General features: G+C 42.5%; 1 protein-coding gene across 1 annotated transcript; it reads left to right on the top strand.

Moving 5' to 3' along the window:
- The first annotated feature begins 13225 nt into the window (after nt 1-13225).
- On the top strand, nt 13226-16670 carry RTP4 (receptor transporter protein 4). Its single transcript, XM_016200135.2, has 2 exons — nt 13226-13404; nt 16022-16670. Exons 1-2 carry the CDS (start codon nt 13226-13228, stop codon nt 16668-16670), a joined length of 828 nt encoding a protein of 275 aa, XP_016055621.2.
- Nucleotides 16671-18957: the final 2287 nt, after the last annotated feature.

The following is an 18957-nucleotide window of genomic DNA, read 5'->3' as shown; positions in this document are numbered from 1 at the left end:
TTTTTAAATAATGGAGTATATTTTCTGAAAACGTAGAGGGAAAACGAAATACTCTGTTTTGAACTTTCTCCCTACCTTAGTACTCCTCGGCGATAGATTAACCATGTGGCCAATGTCCAGAGAAGAAAGGAAGCGTGGAAAACACCCCCCCTGCCTGACTGCAGCCTGTTTCCACGTGGAGATGATTTCAGGCAAGTTCCTGGGATCCGAGCTCGGCAGGTGGTGGCTTGTCTCTTGGAGGACGAGGAGCGGAGCCTGCGAGGAGCCAGCCGGTGTCAATGGCCTGTGGCTCCAGGAGGAGCTGTGTCCTGAGGGCAGCAGCTATCCCCCCTGGCCCAGGCCTGCTAAGGGGGACTATTCTTTCCCCTTTCCCTCTCATGTGCCTGCTCAAGTTCACGAGCCTCATGGCTTTTTCCCTTCCTCAGCTGAGCGGTCCGAGCCCGTCTGCCTGCTGCTGCTGATCTCCCTGGAAGGAACCAAGAGCCTAGACTTAAGAGCGTCGGGGGGCCTTCCACTGGTTGATGGTGCTGGCAGGCCCAGGGCGTGTTCCTAAGAACAAAAACCCAAGAGGAGCAGGAGGAGAAAGATGAGGAAGGGCCAAGGAGGAGAAGGAATACTGAAGGTCTCAGGGCACGAGAAGCCTAAAGGGAGAGTTATAAAACCGACAAGTCAAAACAGCGAAAAGCCTGTTTAAATAGAGTGCAGAGAAGAGAGAGCAGGAAAGAGAACTTTCTGGTACAAATTTTCAATGAGAGTCAAGAAGATATTACAAAAGAGAAAGCTGACAACAAGAAAGAGCTCTCAAAAATTAGGAAGAATCATTTAATGGCAATTTCTGAAATTAAAATAATCGATGGAAGGAGTGAAAATATATGGAGGGGCTGAAAACTTAGACCGAAAAGATAGACTTGACAATATACTCCAGAATATGGAGCGAAAAGACAAATCAGCAAAAATTATTGGTGAAAATGAAAGAGAAGAGGTCAGGGTCAGGGAACATGACTAGCAAAGACGGCAGCTCCAGAGGAGAGAAGGAACAGAATAAAGAAACAGGAAAAAATTAATTTCCTGGAGCTGATTAAAGATCAACATTTTAGATTAAAACTCAAAATTATGTACAGGATTAACAAAAACAATAAAAACAAACATTTTTCTGGTAAAATTTTAATTTCCAGGAATTAAAAGAGCATTTTACAAGTTTTTTTTAAAAGAGAGCACATGCTACTTTATAAGGGAAAGAGAATGATGTTGACAATAAAGTTCTTAACTGCAACACTGGAAACTAAAAGATGTTGAAAATATTTCAAGAATATCAGTGGAAAAAGACTGTGATTCCTTTGGTTTTTCAACCAAGGACTTCCAGGACTCACAAAGTATGCACACGTGAGTGTCTTACAAAGGACTTGATGAAATATGTCTTCTAAATTAAAATTTAATCAGGAAAAAGAGATCGGATTGGGGTAGAGTAAAAATATAAGAGAAATACTGAGTTTTCAATGAATTCAGTAAATTTTATTTTTAAATATAAACCAAATTTCTTAAAATAGAAGCCGAATGCTGAAATAAATTTTTTAACAACTCTGAGTAAATTTTCCATCATGTTAGCAAGCAAAGGAGGGTGGACTGGATGGGGGAAAGCATTCAAAAGGTCACTTCTTGAGGAAATATAAGCATAGTTAGTATCTAACTTTTAAAATTTGTATTTGGATAGGTTTAAGTCAATTTGTTAAATGTTTAAAACTAATCATTAGTAAAATATAAATGCATAGTACAACTAAAAATAATCACAAGAGGATGCCCCAGCCAGTTTTGCTCAGTGGTTAGAGCATTAGCCCTCAGACTGAAGGGTCCTGGGTTTGATTCCAGACCAGGGCACATACCTTGGTTGCAGGCTTGATCCACAGCACTGGTCAGGATGCATGCGGGAGGCAACCAATCAATGTGTCTCTACACATTGATGTTTCTCTCTCTCTCCCTTCCACTCTAAAAAGCAATGGAAAAAATATCCTCTGGTGAAAATTAAAAAAAAAAAAAAAAGGATCACAACAGGAAAATAATGATATAAAAAAGACAGTCAAATCAGATAAAGTAAGGAAAGGAAAAAAAGTAACTAAAAATATCCTAGAAATGGAAAACACAAATCAGGTAAAAATTATCTGTCAGATGCTAACAGCAAAATTTATATTGAATATCAAAGCACTAAAGATCTTTCCATCCTAGAGTTTTATTTCATTTTTCTTTTAGGGCACAGTTTTAATAACATTTTTGGGAAGTGCAGACATATGTACTGAGTTCTTACTTATTAAGAATATCTTTTCCCCCTTGCAAGTGAAAATAACTTGACTAAATAGATTTTTCATCCTTGAACTTTTTCCCTTTAAACTTTGCACAATATTGTACCAGCAAGAAAATGTTACTGTTCTCAAAGAGCTTAAGTCATAGAAAAGAAGATAGCAAAGTTTTATATGTGTGAAAATATTTTAGGAGAAATACCATCTGCTTTGGGAGCACACAGGATGAGCACCAAATCCAGGCGTGGGGAAATAGTAAAAGCTTATTTATTAGACAAAAGGCATTTAAGCTAAGACTTCAGGAATGGGTGGGGGTTTCCAGGGTAAGGAGGTGATAAAGGAGTCTTCTAGCCAGGGAAAGCAGCATGTGGGAAGGCCCAGAAATGACAGAGCCTGCAGAGCTAGATTCTAGGCTAGAGCACCTGGTTTTAAATTCTGGCTCCCCACTTAGCAGCTATGTGATAGTAAACAAATTATTTAAGTTCTTTGTGCTTCTATCTGTGAGACAGGGGTAAGAATGGGAGCTACCTCACACAGGCTTTATAGTTATCTCCCCCTTCTGAACGGTTCAATATCTTCACTACGGGGTCACCCCTCCCTGTCACTACAACCCATTTCTAGAAGAGCTTGGATTCCAATCCAGGTCTTTAATTCTTAGTCTGTCCCTCTTTATGTTACATGGACATTCCCAGGAGGCCACTAGAGAGAGGGAGCTGGTGGCTTGGAATGAGTTTTGTCCAGGTAGCCCTTATGTTGAGTGAAATGCTGTCCTTGCAGCTTCTCTCCTGCATGTAGTTCAGCTCTTTGGAGTTAGCAGGGATAACCCTGCATCCTCTTGAACATGACAGGTTTTTGGTAATTCCAGGTAGCCATCTGTCTAGAGCACCTTCCCTTTCCCACTGTGAGTTAGTCCCATTGCTTTACCACTCTTCCCTCTTCCCAGGCACTGACATATATACCATCCTCTTCATCTTCCAGCAGGTGCTTTGCAGATCTCCTCATCAGTTTTACCTACTCCCCAGTTTTCTCTGAGGGAAAAGCAAGCTCTACCAAGAGGTAGGCTTTTGACCTTCCAGAGAACTGCACTCAAGTTCATTACTCTCCTACACGCTTGGGACAACCTGATGCTGCCAACAGCACTAACAGGGCACCAGGAGGACTCTTTTACCTCCCTTGATGTAGATCGGAGCCCCGTTCCATCCACAAAATTCCAGAACTGGAATTGAACTTGGAGGCTATCTAGTCGACTGCTTAATTATGCAGAAAAGGACACTGAGGCAGAGAGGTGGAGCAGCTTGTCCAGATGATGGCAGTCAGCTAGAGGCATCACCAGGATTCAAGTCCAGATCCTCTCACCCCAAACCTGATCCTCTTTATGGCTATCAAATTCCCTGAGACAGTATTTTCTTCTCCCTAAATATCTGTGCCAGAACAATTTTTCAGCTCAGTTCCACATATTAGCACTTGCAATATTTATTTCCCAAACCTTAGGAGCTTAATAAGAACAAAAAGTGAATTTCAAAATTAATCCATTATTGGGTGACATGGATTATAACAAGTACAAAGTGGGAGACAACACACAGAAAAATAAAACCTAGAAGTGTTTACAGCCTTGTGACATTCATCAGGCTGTGCCCAAAATTGGACATGACAGAGCATTACAAATCATGGGTCTGCAAGGGAAGAGAGAGGAGGGAAAATAGTACAATGGCCCTGCCATCTTAAGTAGCATTCATCACCTCTTATCTCCAGCCTCTCCATCTCTGGAGCATGTTATTTGCACCCCAGGTTTTGTTTTGAAGCAGGAGCTCTCACTCATCTTTCTTTGCAGACCTGACACATGCAACTGATACCCAATACTGAAAGGGGCTCACAGGGCCAGCCAAACCCCTCCTCATTGAAATAGGGTTATAATAAATCTAGATTTTAAAAAATAAGATGAAAAAAGAAATCTCTGCAGAGTCGTCAGAGAGAGAGAGCAAACTAACCTCTTTCTCCCTAACAACAATGAAAAACGTAATCTTTGTTCTTGCGGCTGAGAATGAAGAGTTCCCCACAAGGAGGTGCAAGAAATAGGCTCTGGAAATGACCTGTCGGAATGAACGCAGGAGAAATCAATAACTTCAATGGAAGACTCTAGGTCAGATTGTGAAACTAATCCAGCCTGAATTTCATGAACTGTCCTTGTAGGGACGATTCTGATTCTTTGCAACACAACTGCCTTGAGGCCAAGATCAAGAGTTCTTTAAAACACTAGGCAGACCACTCTTAGGCAAGCCTGTAGCTTAGAGCCTGTTTGTTTCCTTCTACTGGCCTGGGGTCTTGGCTGCTCTTTGCACAGGTTTAAAATTCTCACTCACATCACTGGGGGTCATGGGGATCTCACCAAAAAACAAGCTGCACTCTCAGGGCCAGGCTGAAGCCACACAGATAAACAGTCAAATTCTGCTGATGGGTCTGATCCCCAGCAGGCTGTACAGTGTCTTCCCAGCTGCACATTGCAATGGCCCTGAGTGATCTGTCTCCATTTCTCGTAGTTCTCCCTGGATCAGTGCGCACTGCTGCTAATTAAATTCGTACATTACAACTGTGGCTGTCTCCTGGACTCCAGCCACTAGAAAGCAAGCAGCTTTCTGCTGCCAGGTCAACTCAGCCATAGTGATTAGACTAATGAAGGCTGACCTTGCCTTCCAGAATCGCGGGGTGGAGAGGAGTGCACCTGGCTTCACCTCCTACCTCTGCCATTCATATGTTAAATCTTCATGAGTTGTTCAAGCTTTCTGAGCCTCAGATTTTTAAGTTACAGTGATTTTTATGCACAAGTGTATTTCAGTATTATTCTTGGAGCTTTAAAAACAAATATATTCCTTTCTCAGCTCTGGACATGTTGAATCAGAATTTTCAGAGGTGGACTTGAACATCTGTATTTTATGAAACTCCATTAGATGCCTCTATTGTGATACATTCTTTATAAAGAATCATAATCCATTGGGTTATTGTAGGGGGAGCATAGATGTGGAGATAAAGGTACTGTCTAAGAGGTAAAGTGCTCTAAAATTTAGTTATTTATTTTATTTTCTACTTTTCTTCTTTACAGCACACAGACACAAACACTTTTTAGGTCCTTAAATATCTCTCTTCTTTCCATATATGGGGCCTTATCTCTTCTTTACTCTTTAAACATTGAGCTCAAGTGTTCTATTTTATTCAGTGCTACTATTTCAAGCCTCTACATACTCTTTTTTATGAAATAATACTGTCTGAAATTTTGTAGTTATGGTTTATACCTATGTCATATTAGTACATACAACTAAATCTAAAGGGATGGGTATTCTTAGTTCTAGTTTATAGATGAGGACATTAAGGTTGAAAGAGCTTAAGTAATCAGTAAGTGTTGGGGATGGAACATAGACCTTTGTCTTCTCATTTTAAGTCCAGTTCTCTTTGAGTTACTCTAGGAATACTATCTGAATTTTTATTTATAATTCAAATATTAACCATTACAAAGCAAGCAATTTAGAATGGAACTTAGAGAACCTTAAAAATCTCTCCCAAGTCTTGGTGGTTAAATAATTCTAGTTGACTATTGAGAAAATTTGATGGCTGATTGAATTTTTGATTCTTCCTCCAGGTATTAATGAGATGAGTAGAGAATTTGTCTGACTGGTGTGGGATCTGGCTCCTGTTCCAGAGAAGAACACAGGGGTGGCCCTGCCCCTTTGAGCACATGCCCTGTGTTCCTCTCTCTTCACTGCACGCATGGTGGGCCTTGTCATCATTACCAGGTGGAAAGGGAGACACACATGGGAAGGAATGGGCTAGTTCCCATGCCCCACAATGAAGGCTAGAAGGGGCTGGCATGGCAGTAAGATTTCCCATCCCCCAGGTGGTTACGCTTTTGTAATACTGGAGTGTGTTACACTCCTGTGAAAGGGCTTCCCTTGAGGACAGATGTTGCTAAAGACAGAGAGTTCTGAGTGCTTTAAAAACATGATTATTTTTCTCTTCCTTTGGCCAGAAGCACAGGAAAAAATTTCTCCATCTTCACAGTGAAAACCTGGTGATGCTCCTGGAGGTAAAACTAATGAAAGAGTGAGAACCCCCTTATGGCTGGACCTGCCTGTATTTTCTAATTGTCAAGATTTGCCTCACTGAGTCTCCAGCAATTGGCCAATGACAGTGTAAAAATTTTCCTTCCAAATTGGTTCCAATGGTGGCTTATGCTCCTGGGCATTTGGCTCCATCAGCTGTGATCTCTGTAAACACGGTCTGTCTCTCCAGTTTTCATGGTAGCAGTTTGCCCTGTGACCCTAATTCTCTGATGAATTGAAGGAGAGTTGTTGATTTTTAGTTTGTTCACTTTTTTCTCTTTTGCTCTTTGTCTTGACTGGGGTTCTTCTAAAAGCACAAGAACTTGGTGCAGGTAGGTATTGTGAGAGGTGATTCCTGGGGGCCAGGAGCCAAGGATTAGGTAGAGTCAGGGATGGGAGAAAAGCCAATTAAAGATGTAGCTTTTGCCTGCTTGTGGGGATGGCGGGGTGGGGTGGTTAAAGACACTGCTTTAACATGTCTTCACCACAACCTTGGAAAAGCACCTGGATAGTTCAGACTCTGGCTTTCAGAGAACCTGCTGTCAAAGAAGTGCCTGCAAAGAATGGGAGTCAGAGGCTCTATTTGCAGGTGGAAAGACAGGCAAGGCAACCTGAGGTTGGCGACCTTTCTCTCTGGGGCTCAGCTTTCTTTAAGCTTGTGGAAGGTCTTTCTAGCCCCAAACAGTGAAACGGCTGCCTACGGAGGCAAACCTCGGCATCCCAGATGGACGGTGCGAGGCCTGAAGCCAAGCAGGTTTTCATAGAAATTGTAAAACAAACTGTAGCTTTGAAAACTTGTAAAGTTTTATTTCAGTTATTTTGACTTTACACATTTCTTCTGGTTCTTTCTAAGAGGTTTATTTTATTGTCCTTTTAATGTGATCTTTACTCTCTGAAAAGGTGTTCTCAGCAGGCCAGCTCTGGGTCTGAGCAGCAACTGGCTCTGGACTTCATAGTTCATTTCACTTCTTACAGGGTAATTGGCTATCAAGGCAGAAGTTGTATGTGAGTCCTAGGGAGAGCTGATCTCTCCCAGGGAGGTACATAAAGTGGACCTGAGGGTGAGATAGCAAGATGTGATAGGAATGTATATCTCTGCCTAGTACAGATTCTTCTGTGGCAGTTCTGCTCTCTGAGTCCATATACATACATATATATGTTATTTGTAGGTTTTTTTCACCCTGTACTATAATTTTGAAAATATTTGTAATTTTATTTTGCTGTATATCCAACATGTTTAAAAAAGATTTTACTGTAAATTAGAAACATGCAACACAGCAACAACAACAAAAAATAGCAAACACTTTTATTTACTAACTTCCAATGACTATTTTTAAAACTCATTGAATCCTCACAATAGGCCTGTGAGGTAGGTAATATTATTATCCTCACTTGGAGAAACTGAGGCATAGATAAGTTAAGGGACTTGCCTAAGGCTGCCAAGGTGATATTTTATTGTTTTTGATACAATTTTAATGGGATTGTTCTCTTAATTGTTCTTTCTCATGCTTTATTATTGGTGTATAAAAAAACAATTTCTGAATATTCAGTTTGTATCCTGCTACTTTACTGGATTCATTGATCAGTTCTAGTAGTCTTTTGGTGGCATATTTATGGTTCTTTATATATAGTACCATGTCATCTGCAAATAATGACAATTTCACTTCTTCCTTTCCAGTTTCAATGCCTTTTATTTCTTCTTCTTGTCTGATTGCTGTGGCTAGGACATCCAGTGCTATGTTGAATAAAAGTGTTGAAAGTGAACAACCTGTCTTGTTCCTGATCTTAAGGGAAATGCTTTCAGCTTGTCCCTATTGAGTAGGATGTTAGCTGTGTGTTTGTTATATATATGGCTTTTATTATATTGAGGTATGTTTACTCTATTCCCATTTTGCTGAGAATTTTTATTATAGATGGGTACTGGATTTTGTCAAATGCTTTTATGTATCTGTTGATACGATCATATGACTTTTATCCTTTATTTTGTTAATGTAGCGTATTGCATCCCAGGAACTACAAAGCAAACCACAGTTGGTAGCCACCTGTGCTGGGCCTGGATGCCTGTAGGAAGGGTTACATTGGGAAACAAAGTTCATTGTCTTCAGTTTCAGGCCTGAGGCAAGTCAAACTTGTCTCCACTTGCCAGCTGCCCATATGGAAAGAGCCTTGGGTGGAACATGAGTTGGGTGAAGCAGGATCTCAGGGAGTCGTGATCATGGAGCTAATGGAGTTCTCCAGGCTAATGCAGAATCAGGTTTGGCTGTCTGGTGGGCGCGTTCAGTTCTGGCCTGTATGGTTGGCATCCATCAAGCTTGACTGGAGTTTTTTAAGAAAGACTCTAACATGGGCCCAGGCTGATTACTATTGAAAGAGCCTCTGCCGTGGGCAAGTCGGTGGGTAGGGTCTCAAGGAGCCCTCAGTGTGGAGCTAATAGAGTTCACCAGGCTAATGCAAGTTTATATTTGGCTGCGTAGGGGGAGGGCTCAACACAGGAAAAATGGCTCCAGTCAACTTGTGTGGGGAGACTCAATAGACGGACAGTGGCAGCCATCTCTCAAGCCCTTGCATTGAAACCGCACAACTCAGTCTTTCTCTGTATGTCTCTGGCATCCCTAACCCCCACCAGCCACCATCCCTCCTCCAGAACCCAAAGTGAGTGCCTGAGAGCAAAACTGTGTGTACTGGCCCTTTAAGAGGAAGCCTGGGTTTCCAGCAGACTTCTGTCTCCCCGCCTCACCTGGACAGACAGGAATCCCTGATGATTTTCACAGCCAGATGTTATGTGGGATCCTCTTCCCGGCACCGGTGTTCCAGGCTGAGGAGCTTGGCGTGGGGATGAGGCTCCTTGCTCCTCAGTGGGACCTCTGCAGCTGAGATAGCCGTCCAGATTCTTAACCGCCGCATGTGGGTATGGGGCCAGTCTCTTTTGCATCTCTGCCTCTTCTACCAGCCTCAACATGGCTTCTTCTTTATATCCTAAGTTAAAGGACATCTGTTAAGCTAGTCTTCACATGGTTATCCAGGTTGACTGTTCTATAATTTAGTTGTAATTTTGGTGTGTTCATGGGAGTAGGTGAGTACAGTCTCTACCTACTTTGCCCTCTTGACCAGAATCCCTTGGTTTTTTTATATTTCTTAAGACAACTATCTAATTCTGCTTTCCCTTAACTTTACTGTTCCCTGCTGTAAGTAGTTGTGATTATCTGTACTGCACAGGATAGGGCCACCGATACTGTGCCCCTTCATTACAGAATGCTGTGATCTCAACACTCCCCTTCTCCCCTAGGCTCACCTTATGATGAGAGGTAGTTCTAACTGGACGGTGGCTCTTCTGATGAGCTCAGGGGACTCAACCCAGAGAGCACAACTTTAGGGGAACAGCATGAAGACCCCCACTAAAATTACCCAAAATAGCTCCCTGTGACTCTTGCCTGTTTTTCTACCATTAGCAACCCATTCCTTCTTTAGACATGCCTATGTTTTCATAGGATCTAGTGTGGCATCAAAAATTTGAGTCCTGGCTCTGCCACTGATTAGACAGGTTACCTCAGAGTCTGGGAGATGAAGGTATGTCTGACATCACCAACACAACAGGGACTCCTAGTCCAGGATTTGTTTCTCCTACTCTGAAAACTTGAAGTGGGAGGAATGGACTTAGGTTAGGAATCATCCAGCCTCATTGTTTTCCAAATCAATCACCTTGAAATTTTCTGTTGAAGAGATGTTTAAAATGTAAGTAAAATTCTTGCCCTGCCGGGCGTGGCTCAGCGGTTGAGCGTCGACCTGGGATCCAGGCGATCGGGGTTCGATTCCCTGTCAGGGCACATGCCCGGGTTGCGGGCTCAATCAGTGACTCTCTCATCATTGATGTTTCTATCTCTCTCTCCCTCTCCTTTCCTCTCCCTGAAATCAATAAAGATATATTTAGAAAAAAAGAAAAATTAAAAAAAAAAAAGTAAGTAAAATTCTTGCTACATTAAGGACTACATTTCTTATTTCTTGCTTCTCTCCTTAAATCAATTCAAGTTCCTCCGTTTTTTACCACCTCCAAGCTACTTAACTATAGAAATAAATTATCAAGTGGAGAGCATCATAGACAGAACCTCCACCTCCTCTTTCAGTCTCACCCCCTCAATCTCTATCATTCATGCCTACCTTTCTTCATTCCCAAGCCTAAATATCCCCTAGAAAAACATGTTTGTGTTAAGCTCTGTGCTAGACTTATTTGTGAAAGGTCATGTGATATTCTGAAAATGGGCACATACCTAAGATTACGAAACTGGACTTTTTAGCTCTAGTTATTGCAAATTTGTCTTGGCTTTGGTTTCTGCAACTTGTAAAATATGGGAGCTGGACTACTGCAGGAATGGGGAAAAAAAATAGAAGAAGAAAAATGTTTTATTTACCAATTGCTTGGAAGTGGCTATCCAGAACTGTGATGAAAGGGATTCTGAAGTTACACCGGGACCCAGAGAGAGGGGTTCAAGCATTGATTAGCTAGGTCATTCTTGGGCCAAGAACAAGAAGAAACATCACTTGCCATTTCAGGATTAGATGAACCATATAGAATCATTCCAGCTCTGAACTGCTGAAAATCTAAATTTTCCAATAGCCCCCTTACAGAATTGACCCGTGCTTTGTTGTTTTGGGGGACTCTTCCTATAGTCCTACTGTCTTTTCAGGAACTCTTTAACCAGCCTATGATAAGTCACCAACCACTGGTGAAAACCTAGAGGTCACCACTCTCACACTGTGTGATTGGGCAAGTCATTTCCACACCTTGGTTTTCAGTGACATGGGAGGAGGGGTCAGAAGAAGCTATCTCAGGTCTCTTCCAAAAGAGCAAATCCATGATTCTATTATACTGGAGTTACAAGGCCTCAGTCCAAAGGAACAAGTGGGCTACAGTGGGTCATGAGGTTCTAAAAGGGCCATAGTTTCCTTTTCTTCTTTTTCTTTGTACTGCTGGGGAAGGTAATGGGTTTCTTCCAGCCCTCAAATCTCAAATCGGAAATTATACGCATAGTCTCCCCGCTTCCCTGTCCATTGGACCATGCTGGCCTGAAGCAGTTGTGTGTTAAAGGAAATACACAAAGCAGAGGCCGAGGGCAATAGGCAGGGGACACTCAAGGCAACATTTTGGGAAAAAATGACCACTTGAGGAGTCAGGAGGCAGGGTATGTGGTCATGCTCTGAAGATAAAGGATAAAAAAAATGGCCTTGGGGTCTTATATCCAGCAGAAAGTAGAAGAAACAGTAAGGGAAAGGGCCTATGTATGGTTGGGGCAGGTGAGCAGAACTCAGTGCTGGGAAATGAGATGTCTGGGTTCTGATCCAGTATTGGCACTAATTTGCTGTGTAACTTTAGGCAGGAGTGCTCTTTCCTCTGGGTCTCAGTTTTCTTACATATAATAATCAGAAAAAAGAGAATAAGTTGATCGCTAAGGGCTTTCAGTTCTGATATTCTGTGGGTCCAATTCCAAGTTCCTATAATTGTCTGTATAGACATAGATGCCCTCAATGTGTATAGTTATGAAAGCAGTGAGAATTTGTATAGAAGAGACTATCCTGGGAGGGAAAGAAGAAGGGTGAAGTGTTTCTGCCTCCCACACAGAGCATGTTGCAGTCTAGAGAGCTGAGAAGACAGGCCGATCATATCTGGGACACAATAACTGTAGTGGGGCTTCCAAGGACATAAGTGTCCTGCTTGTCTTATCTCCCTCATTTAAACTTCAGAGGGATGGAGCTTATTTACTAGAATCTCAGACTTTTTGGGTTAGAAACAACTGTAAGGTCCTCTAGTTCCAATCCCTCACCCCATGAATGAGGATTCTATCTTGCCACCAAAATATGACTCCCACATGTGATTGTATACTGCCCTCAAGATAGTTCACATAGTGAGTGGCAGAGTTAAATAATCCTTTCATTCAGCCTGGCATCCTGCCCTGGGACCTAGGAGATTTCACTAGACCAAACCATGAGATAAAGGTTTCAAGAAGGTCCCTCTAACGCTGGCTCCAGAGAGCCAGCCTGGACTGTGGACACCATTTTCAGCTGCTCCTCAGGGAAGGAGGTCGATAGAGACATTGCATGTTTTGGGGTCACCTATGCTGCTTACTAGCTGGATAGCTTTGAGCAAGGTACCCCAGCTCTCTGTGATGCTCACCTGCAAAATACCAGTAATAATCCTCCTCAGAGGACTGCGGTGAGGGTTTACAGAGTGCATGAGAGAGGGTCAGACATAAGTTCCCCTCACCCACCCCCTGGGTCTGCACAAGGTTTTGAGCATCTATGGGGGTTGGAACTGTTTTTTAGTCAATGGTACTTGTCCCAGTGCTGAGCATAGTGCTTTGCATAGTGTGAAATGAGAGAAAAATTAAATAAAAGCTAACTAAGAACCAGAAGCATGGATACATGGAACAGACTGACAGATGTCAGGAGGGAGTGGTTGGGGGCACAGGATAAAAGAAGGTGAAGGAGCAGCCAAAGAATATATATGCACAGCCTATGGACACCAGCAGCAGTGTGGCGAAGGCCAGAGGGAGAGGAGGAGGAGGTGGGCAAAGAGTGGGGTGAATGAGGGACTTTTGTAACAGTGTCAACAGTTTTTAAAAAGCTAACTGTTTGGTGCCCAAAGAATCTAGAGCAGAGCTCTGTACTCAGATGTCTCTTAGCAAGGCTTGTTCACAAACTAGCAAACTCTGCTGCCCTCTGTCCTGGAAAGAAAGGCTTGTTCTCTGTACTTAGTTTGAAATGAATGGTCACGTGTGCTTGGACATAGAAACTGAAACTACTTTTATCTCTTGCTGCGTATCCAGTGAAACTGAAAGCTACACACTAAACATGAATTCCAGGCCTCGAGAGAGAATGATTTTGGATATTTGGACATGGGAGCCGACATTTCAAAAACTGCTCCAGGAGGTGAATCTCTGGGACAGATGGACCCTGACGTTCGATGAGACTCTTCAGCCAGACTGTGTGGCCCTAGGGTGGAAACAATACCAGCAGAAAGCATTTGGCAGGTACGTGAGAGTTTGCTTGGCAGTGGGCTTTCGTAGACGAAGAGGCTCAGCCTGGCCTCTTTGATTGATTGATGGTTTTGAGGGCTTGTTAAAAGAATGTGTCACCAGGCTCTCCATCCTTTTGTGGTCACCCTGTTCCTTAGGATCTAAATAAGACTTCCAGCCTCCATTTTGCTTACCTGCAAGAAGTTAAGTTTCTTCTTTTATTAGGTTTTCTCCCTAAATATTTCTGCAATTCCCTGAGAAATGCTTCTATGTTCCATAAATCTGTCTTCCTATTCCCTCACCATCTCATTTGTTCCAGACCACCTCTAGGCAGCACCTTCTACTACCTCCCCCCTCAGTCCTGACTGGCTTCCCCAGGCTATAGCAGCCCTGCTAGCCCCAATTAATACCAGCATGGGACTGGGGTCTCCCTTTAAAGCTGAAAGCCTGGGCATAATAGAAGGCAATTGTGCTTCAAGAAAGAAATCTAAACCCTAGTGCCTGGAGTCCCTAAGTAATGCCTCTCTCTTACTGGCCATCTCCCTTTTCAACTTCCAGTGAGCCTCCAGGTTGCAGTCACCAACTTCCTTGCCCATGTCAGAAAGGTGAGAATTGCTGACCTGGACAATTAAGTCTTTTTTTTTTTGGTATAGTACACAGGGACCTTCACTCTACTTTCCACCTCAGCTGTCGTCCTGCTTCCCTGCCTGCCCCTATCCTGCCTCAGGTATCTTCTGTTCCATTCCTTAAGGAGGATTAGCCATGCCATGCATTTTCAGACGTCTATTCCCTTGTCATGATCTCTGCTGGTTTGGTGGGCCCTTTTCTTCCTCCCCACTTATTCGGCCTTTAAGGACCAACTCAAGTGCCACCTCCTCTGTAAAGCATTGTCTGGCCTTCCTAGGCAGAGCAAGGGTTCCTCCTCCATTTCCATATGATAATGCATATACATATATAATTTCATTTTTTAAAAAATATATCTTTATTGACTTCAGAGAGAGGAAAGGAGAGGGAGAGAGAGAGAGATAGAAACATCAATGATGAGAGAGTCATTGATCAAGCCTGCAACCCAGGCATGTGCCCTGATCAGGAATCGAACCCCCATCGCCTGGATCCTAGGTCGACACTCAACCGCTGAGCCACTCCCGGCTGGGCTATAATTTCTTTATTATACATTTTCAATAACATATATTTATATATCACATGTTATAGAACATATCTGATATATAGAATATATAAAATATATAATATTTTTAATGGCAGAACCCTCTAGGGGTCTGCAGAACAGTTTTCAAGGCACTGGCCTGAGCCCATGTAGCAGTAATTCTGCTCTGCTCTCTAAGCCAGTAAGCCATGTAAGTGTTTCCACACTAGCCAGAGCTCCTTGAGACACTTCCCCAAATAGGAAGGTGCTTCTCTTGTTCAGATGAATTGATTTGACATTCATTCTAAGATGAGAAAAACAACTTATCAACGTACTTTTGGAAAAATATCAACCGATTTTTAAAAAGCATTTTGTAATTTACAAAGTACTTTCATATATACTATCTCATTTAACGATGACAATATAATCCTTGAATATTTTTTATTTGATGTATATATAAATTGAGGCTTTGAGTAGGAAAGTGCTTTTTTCCAAGGTCTCCCCAATGTAAACTATGTAAACTATGGAATGGGGTCTCCAACCCAAGCATTATGGTCTCAGGTCCTAAGTTAGTTTTTCTAGGTGCAAGACTAGCCACATTTCTCATTAGAGGTGATGTGGTGTAGTAGGTAAATAAACAAGATTGGTTTCAAATAGCCAGGTACTAAAACATGACTCTACTACTACTTACCTTGTATGTTCTTGAGCAATTTGTGTATCCCTTACGACTCAATTTTCTCATCTGGGTATTGGGCTCAATGACACCTATGTCAGAGGGGGCTTTAAAAATTAAATGGTATAACACTGTAAAGCACCAATTACAGTGCCTGCTCCAAAATAGGTACAGAAGGTTCCCCCTTATGCAAATTTCCACTTCAGCAAGGGATTCCCGGGAATGAGGGACACCAAGCCACTTACTGCAAGTACAGGGTGGTTATACAGACTGAGGACTAAGTTTGGGCTGAAAAATATAAAAATTACTGAAGAGTATTGTTATGATTGTTCGATTTTATTATTAATTATTGTTGTTAATCTCTTACTGTGCCTAACTGAGAAATTAAACTTTATCGTAAGTATGTATAGGAAAAACATATAAGGGTTAGTACCATGTAAGGGTTTTAGGTTTTTACTGTGTGTGGGGAGGTCACATATCCCCCACAGATAATGGGGGATTACTGTACCTTACAAGAAATTTTGTGACCCTTGTGAGGACCAAATTTGCTGGCAGATAGCAGAAATGTTTTCCCTTTGGGATATCCAGAGATGTTTTACTGGCCAAGATGCAGACTTGGAACCATGCATGAGGAAAAGCTCAGTGGGTCCTAGGGAAAAGCTTTATTTGAAACACAGCTCCTCTTATTTTTATTTGTCAAATTGTCAATATCAAATGCATTTTTTCAATTGAAAGGGATCTCATCAAGGCAGGACCATATCCCTCAGGTCAATAATTAGATGAGGGAATAATGGGCTTCTTCCTTCTGTCTGCAGGTTCCAGTGTTCCTCATGCAGGAGAAGTTGGGCTTCCGCCCAAGTGCAGATCCTATGTCACATGTACCTGGAGCGACGGCAGTTTCAGGGCCAGGTGCTTATGCGGCTCTTTGCTCAGAGGTGCCAGAAGTGTCCTGGGGCTCAATTTGAGAAGCCTCAATTCTCCAAGGAGAGCGCCATGAGGATCTTGAACAACCTGGTACGCCGTATTCAGGAGAAATGCTACGGAAATGGCATCAAGAAGTTCTCAGAGATACCTGTGATGCCGGAGGTGCCTTTGGATGGGTCCCATGACATGGCCAATTGTGAGGCATGCTCTCTGGGCTTCTGTGGACTGAACTTACAAAACCGCATGACTATATCACCCCCACCCCCTCCCTCTTACATGGAGATTGGGAGCTTCCCTCACACTGGTGACGTGTTCGGCCAAAACCAAGACATGAACCAGTCAGCTGAGGCAGAGGAGGCTCAGGGGACGTGGTATTCCTATGAGTACGAGAGGTCAGGGCCCAGCCACACCACGGCTAGAACCCCGGTGCCTGGGACAAGCCCACAGCCCACACGAGGGGCAGACCAAGATAACTTGATCGCATGGGTCTGTGCCCGCGTTGCTTCTCTGTGGATCTCCGTCACATCCAGATTGTTTTAAATAGAATGAAGAAAATAGGCTTGTCTCTCCTTCCTGTCTTAATTTCATGGCAATCAGTGAACTAGCTGCCATTTTAATGTGACAAATAATTTGCTTCGAGACCAAGCCAAATCAAGTTTGTAGACTAAACTGGTTTCCTGGGCTTTCTTTGCAGATATTCTCAGACATGACCTAGCAGAGAATAAGCCCAGTAATAAATATTTGTTGAATGACTAAAAGGTGTTTATAGTCATTTATTCACTCATTCACTTATTGGTATCAATATCTAGACTTTATCTTCACAAGAACTCGGGGTCATGAGTGTTATTAGAAAGTTATTCAGCCTGGCCTGGCGTGGTTCAGCGGTTGAGCCTCGACCTAGGATCCAGGCGATCAGGGTTCAATTTCTGGTCAGGGCACATGCCCGGGTTGCAGGCTCGATCCCCAGTCGGGGGCGTGCAGGAGGCAGCCGATCAATGACTCTCTCATCATTGATGTTTCTATCTTTCTCTCTCCCTTGCCTTTCCTCTCTCTGAAATCAATAAAGATATATTTAAACAAAAAAAGAAAAAGAAAAAAAAAGAAAGTTATTCAGGGGTGGGGGTGGGTGGAGGTGGAAGATTTAAACTTCTGACCTCCAGAATTAGACGATAGTAGACTTGTGTTATTTTAATACACTAAATTTGTGGTAATCTGTTACAGCAACAATAAAAAACAAATACAGTTATCAATAGCACTGTAGGGATCAGGCTATTATATTTTAGGTATGCTTCAGTTTTAACAACAAAAAGAGCATTTTACAATTGAAAAATATTGATATGTTATCCCTGGTGTTCTTTCTTCTCTCCTACTTGAAGCCACCCAATGTTCCCACCCTAAAGAGACTGCCTTTGCTTTTATGCCCCTTGGGGCTATCGGATTCTCTCACTTCTTCCAGCACTGGGTTGGGAAGCATGTAGGAACTTGCCGTTTCCTGGGATCTTGAAGGGCGTGGCTGCATCTTTCACTCCTTCTTTCCACCTGTCCCCGAGGCCTTTCTACAGGGCGCTCACACTGCCATCTCTACACTACTATGTTCAAAACCAACCTCATTGGCACCTCTGGCTTTCCTATTCTAATTTGCCCCAGTCACCCAAGCTCATCACCTTAGAGTCATCTTCACCTTTTTTTCTCCTTGTCACCATCACATTGTCCTTTCTTTCACCAAGTTGCTCCCATCTCTTCCCATTATTTTCCCCTATCAATCCCTCTTCCTAACTAGTTCAAAAATTTGGGTTATTGAAATAACTAAGAGATTTGGATTTTACTCCATGGGCAATGGGAGTCACTGCAAGCATGAGAATATGGGCAATTTGAGAAGAATCATATTTTTAAAATACTATATACTGCTGGGAAATGATGGAGTGCAGACTAGAAATAGTGGGGAGTCTGAAATAAGATAGTGGTAACCACAGAGAGGGGTTCCTATAGACAATAAATATCTTGAAGGAATGTGAAGACAGTGAAACCCAAGGATAAAAATATTTCCTCTTTTTTTTGGGGGGGGGGACATCTATTTTCATTTTCTCTCAGACCGCTCTCACCAGCATTCTCCTTTTCTAAATGCCCCTCGCCCCAAACCATCCTACTGAATTTCTACATTCCTCCTATTTTCATACCTTTTTGCAATTTTTAAAATTTAATTTAATTTATTTTTTTTACAAAGAACATTGGCCTGGGAACTAGAGACTTTACTTCCAGCATGATTACGCCGTGTGACCTGGGGCAAGTCATTTTCCCTTCTTGGGCCTCAGTTTCTCAGTCTGAAAAATAGGTTAACGTCTTCCAATTAAATTTAGAAGATAAACACATGTATTTCCCTCTGATCTGTCTTGAAACCCTACCGACAGTAAAAAGGGAAAAGAAGCATCAATACATAGGACCAGAAAATGGGTTGAAGCTAGAAAACTGATGGACTAGAGATAGCAAGTGACTTAGCAGAGTAGAGAGATCTGAAATAGAAGTCAGGCAAGGGAAAACTGAGGTCAAGGCAATTCATGAGGCTCAGTTTCAGAATAAATTCATCAGATCAGTCTCCATATACCATGTATCTGAGGCAATGCGCATTTGCTCTAACAAAAATGTCACCTCTGGTATTAGCAGTTGTAATTGAGACCTCTACTTGGTTGCATTTGAGAGAGTCAAATGTCATCCTCCAGGACTGGATTGGTTTCTGTAGGGGCCAGACTGGTGAATGAAATAGGATGTGCTGGAGGATCACCACCTCTGTATCTTTTAGGTTTTAAGAGTGGATCTAATTTCTGTCATT

This window comes from Miniopterus natalensis, chromosome 6 (assembly GCF_054644295.1).
Source record: "Miniopterus natalensis isolate mMinNat1 chromosome 6, mMinNat1.hap1, whole genome shotgun sequence".
Classification (NCBI taxonomy): domain Eukaryota; kingdom Metazoa; phylum Chordata; class Mammalia; order Chiroptera; family Miniopteridae; genus Miniopterus; species Miniopterus natalensis.
The sequence above is the reverse complement of the archived record's forward strand: the minus strand, read 5'-3'. Positions and strand labels throughout refer to the sequence as shown.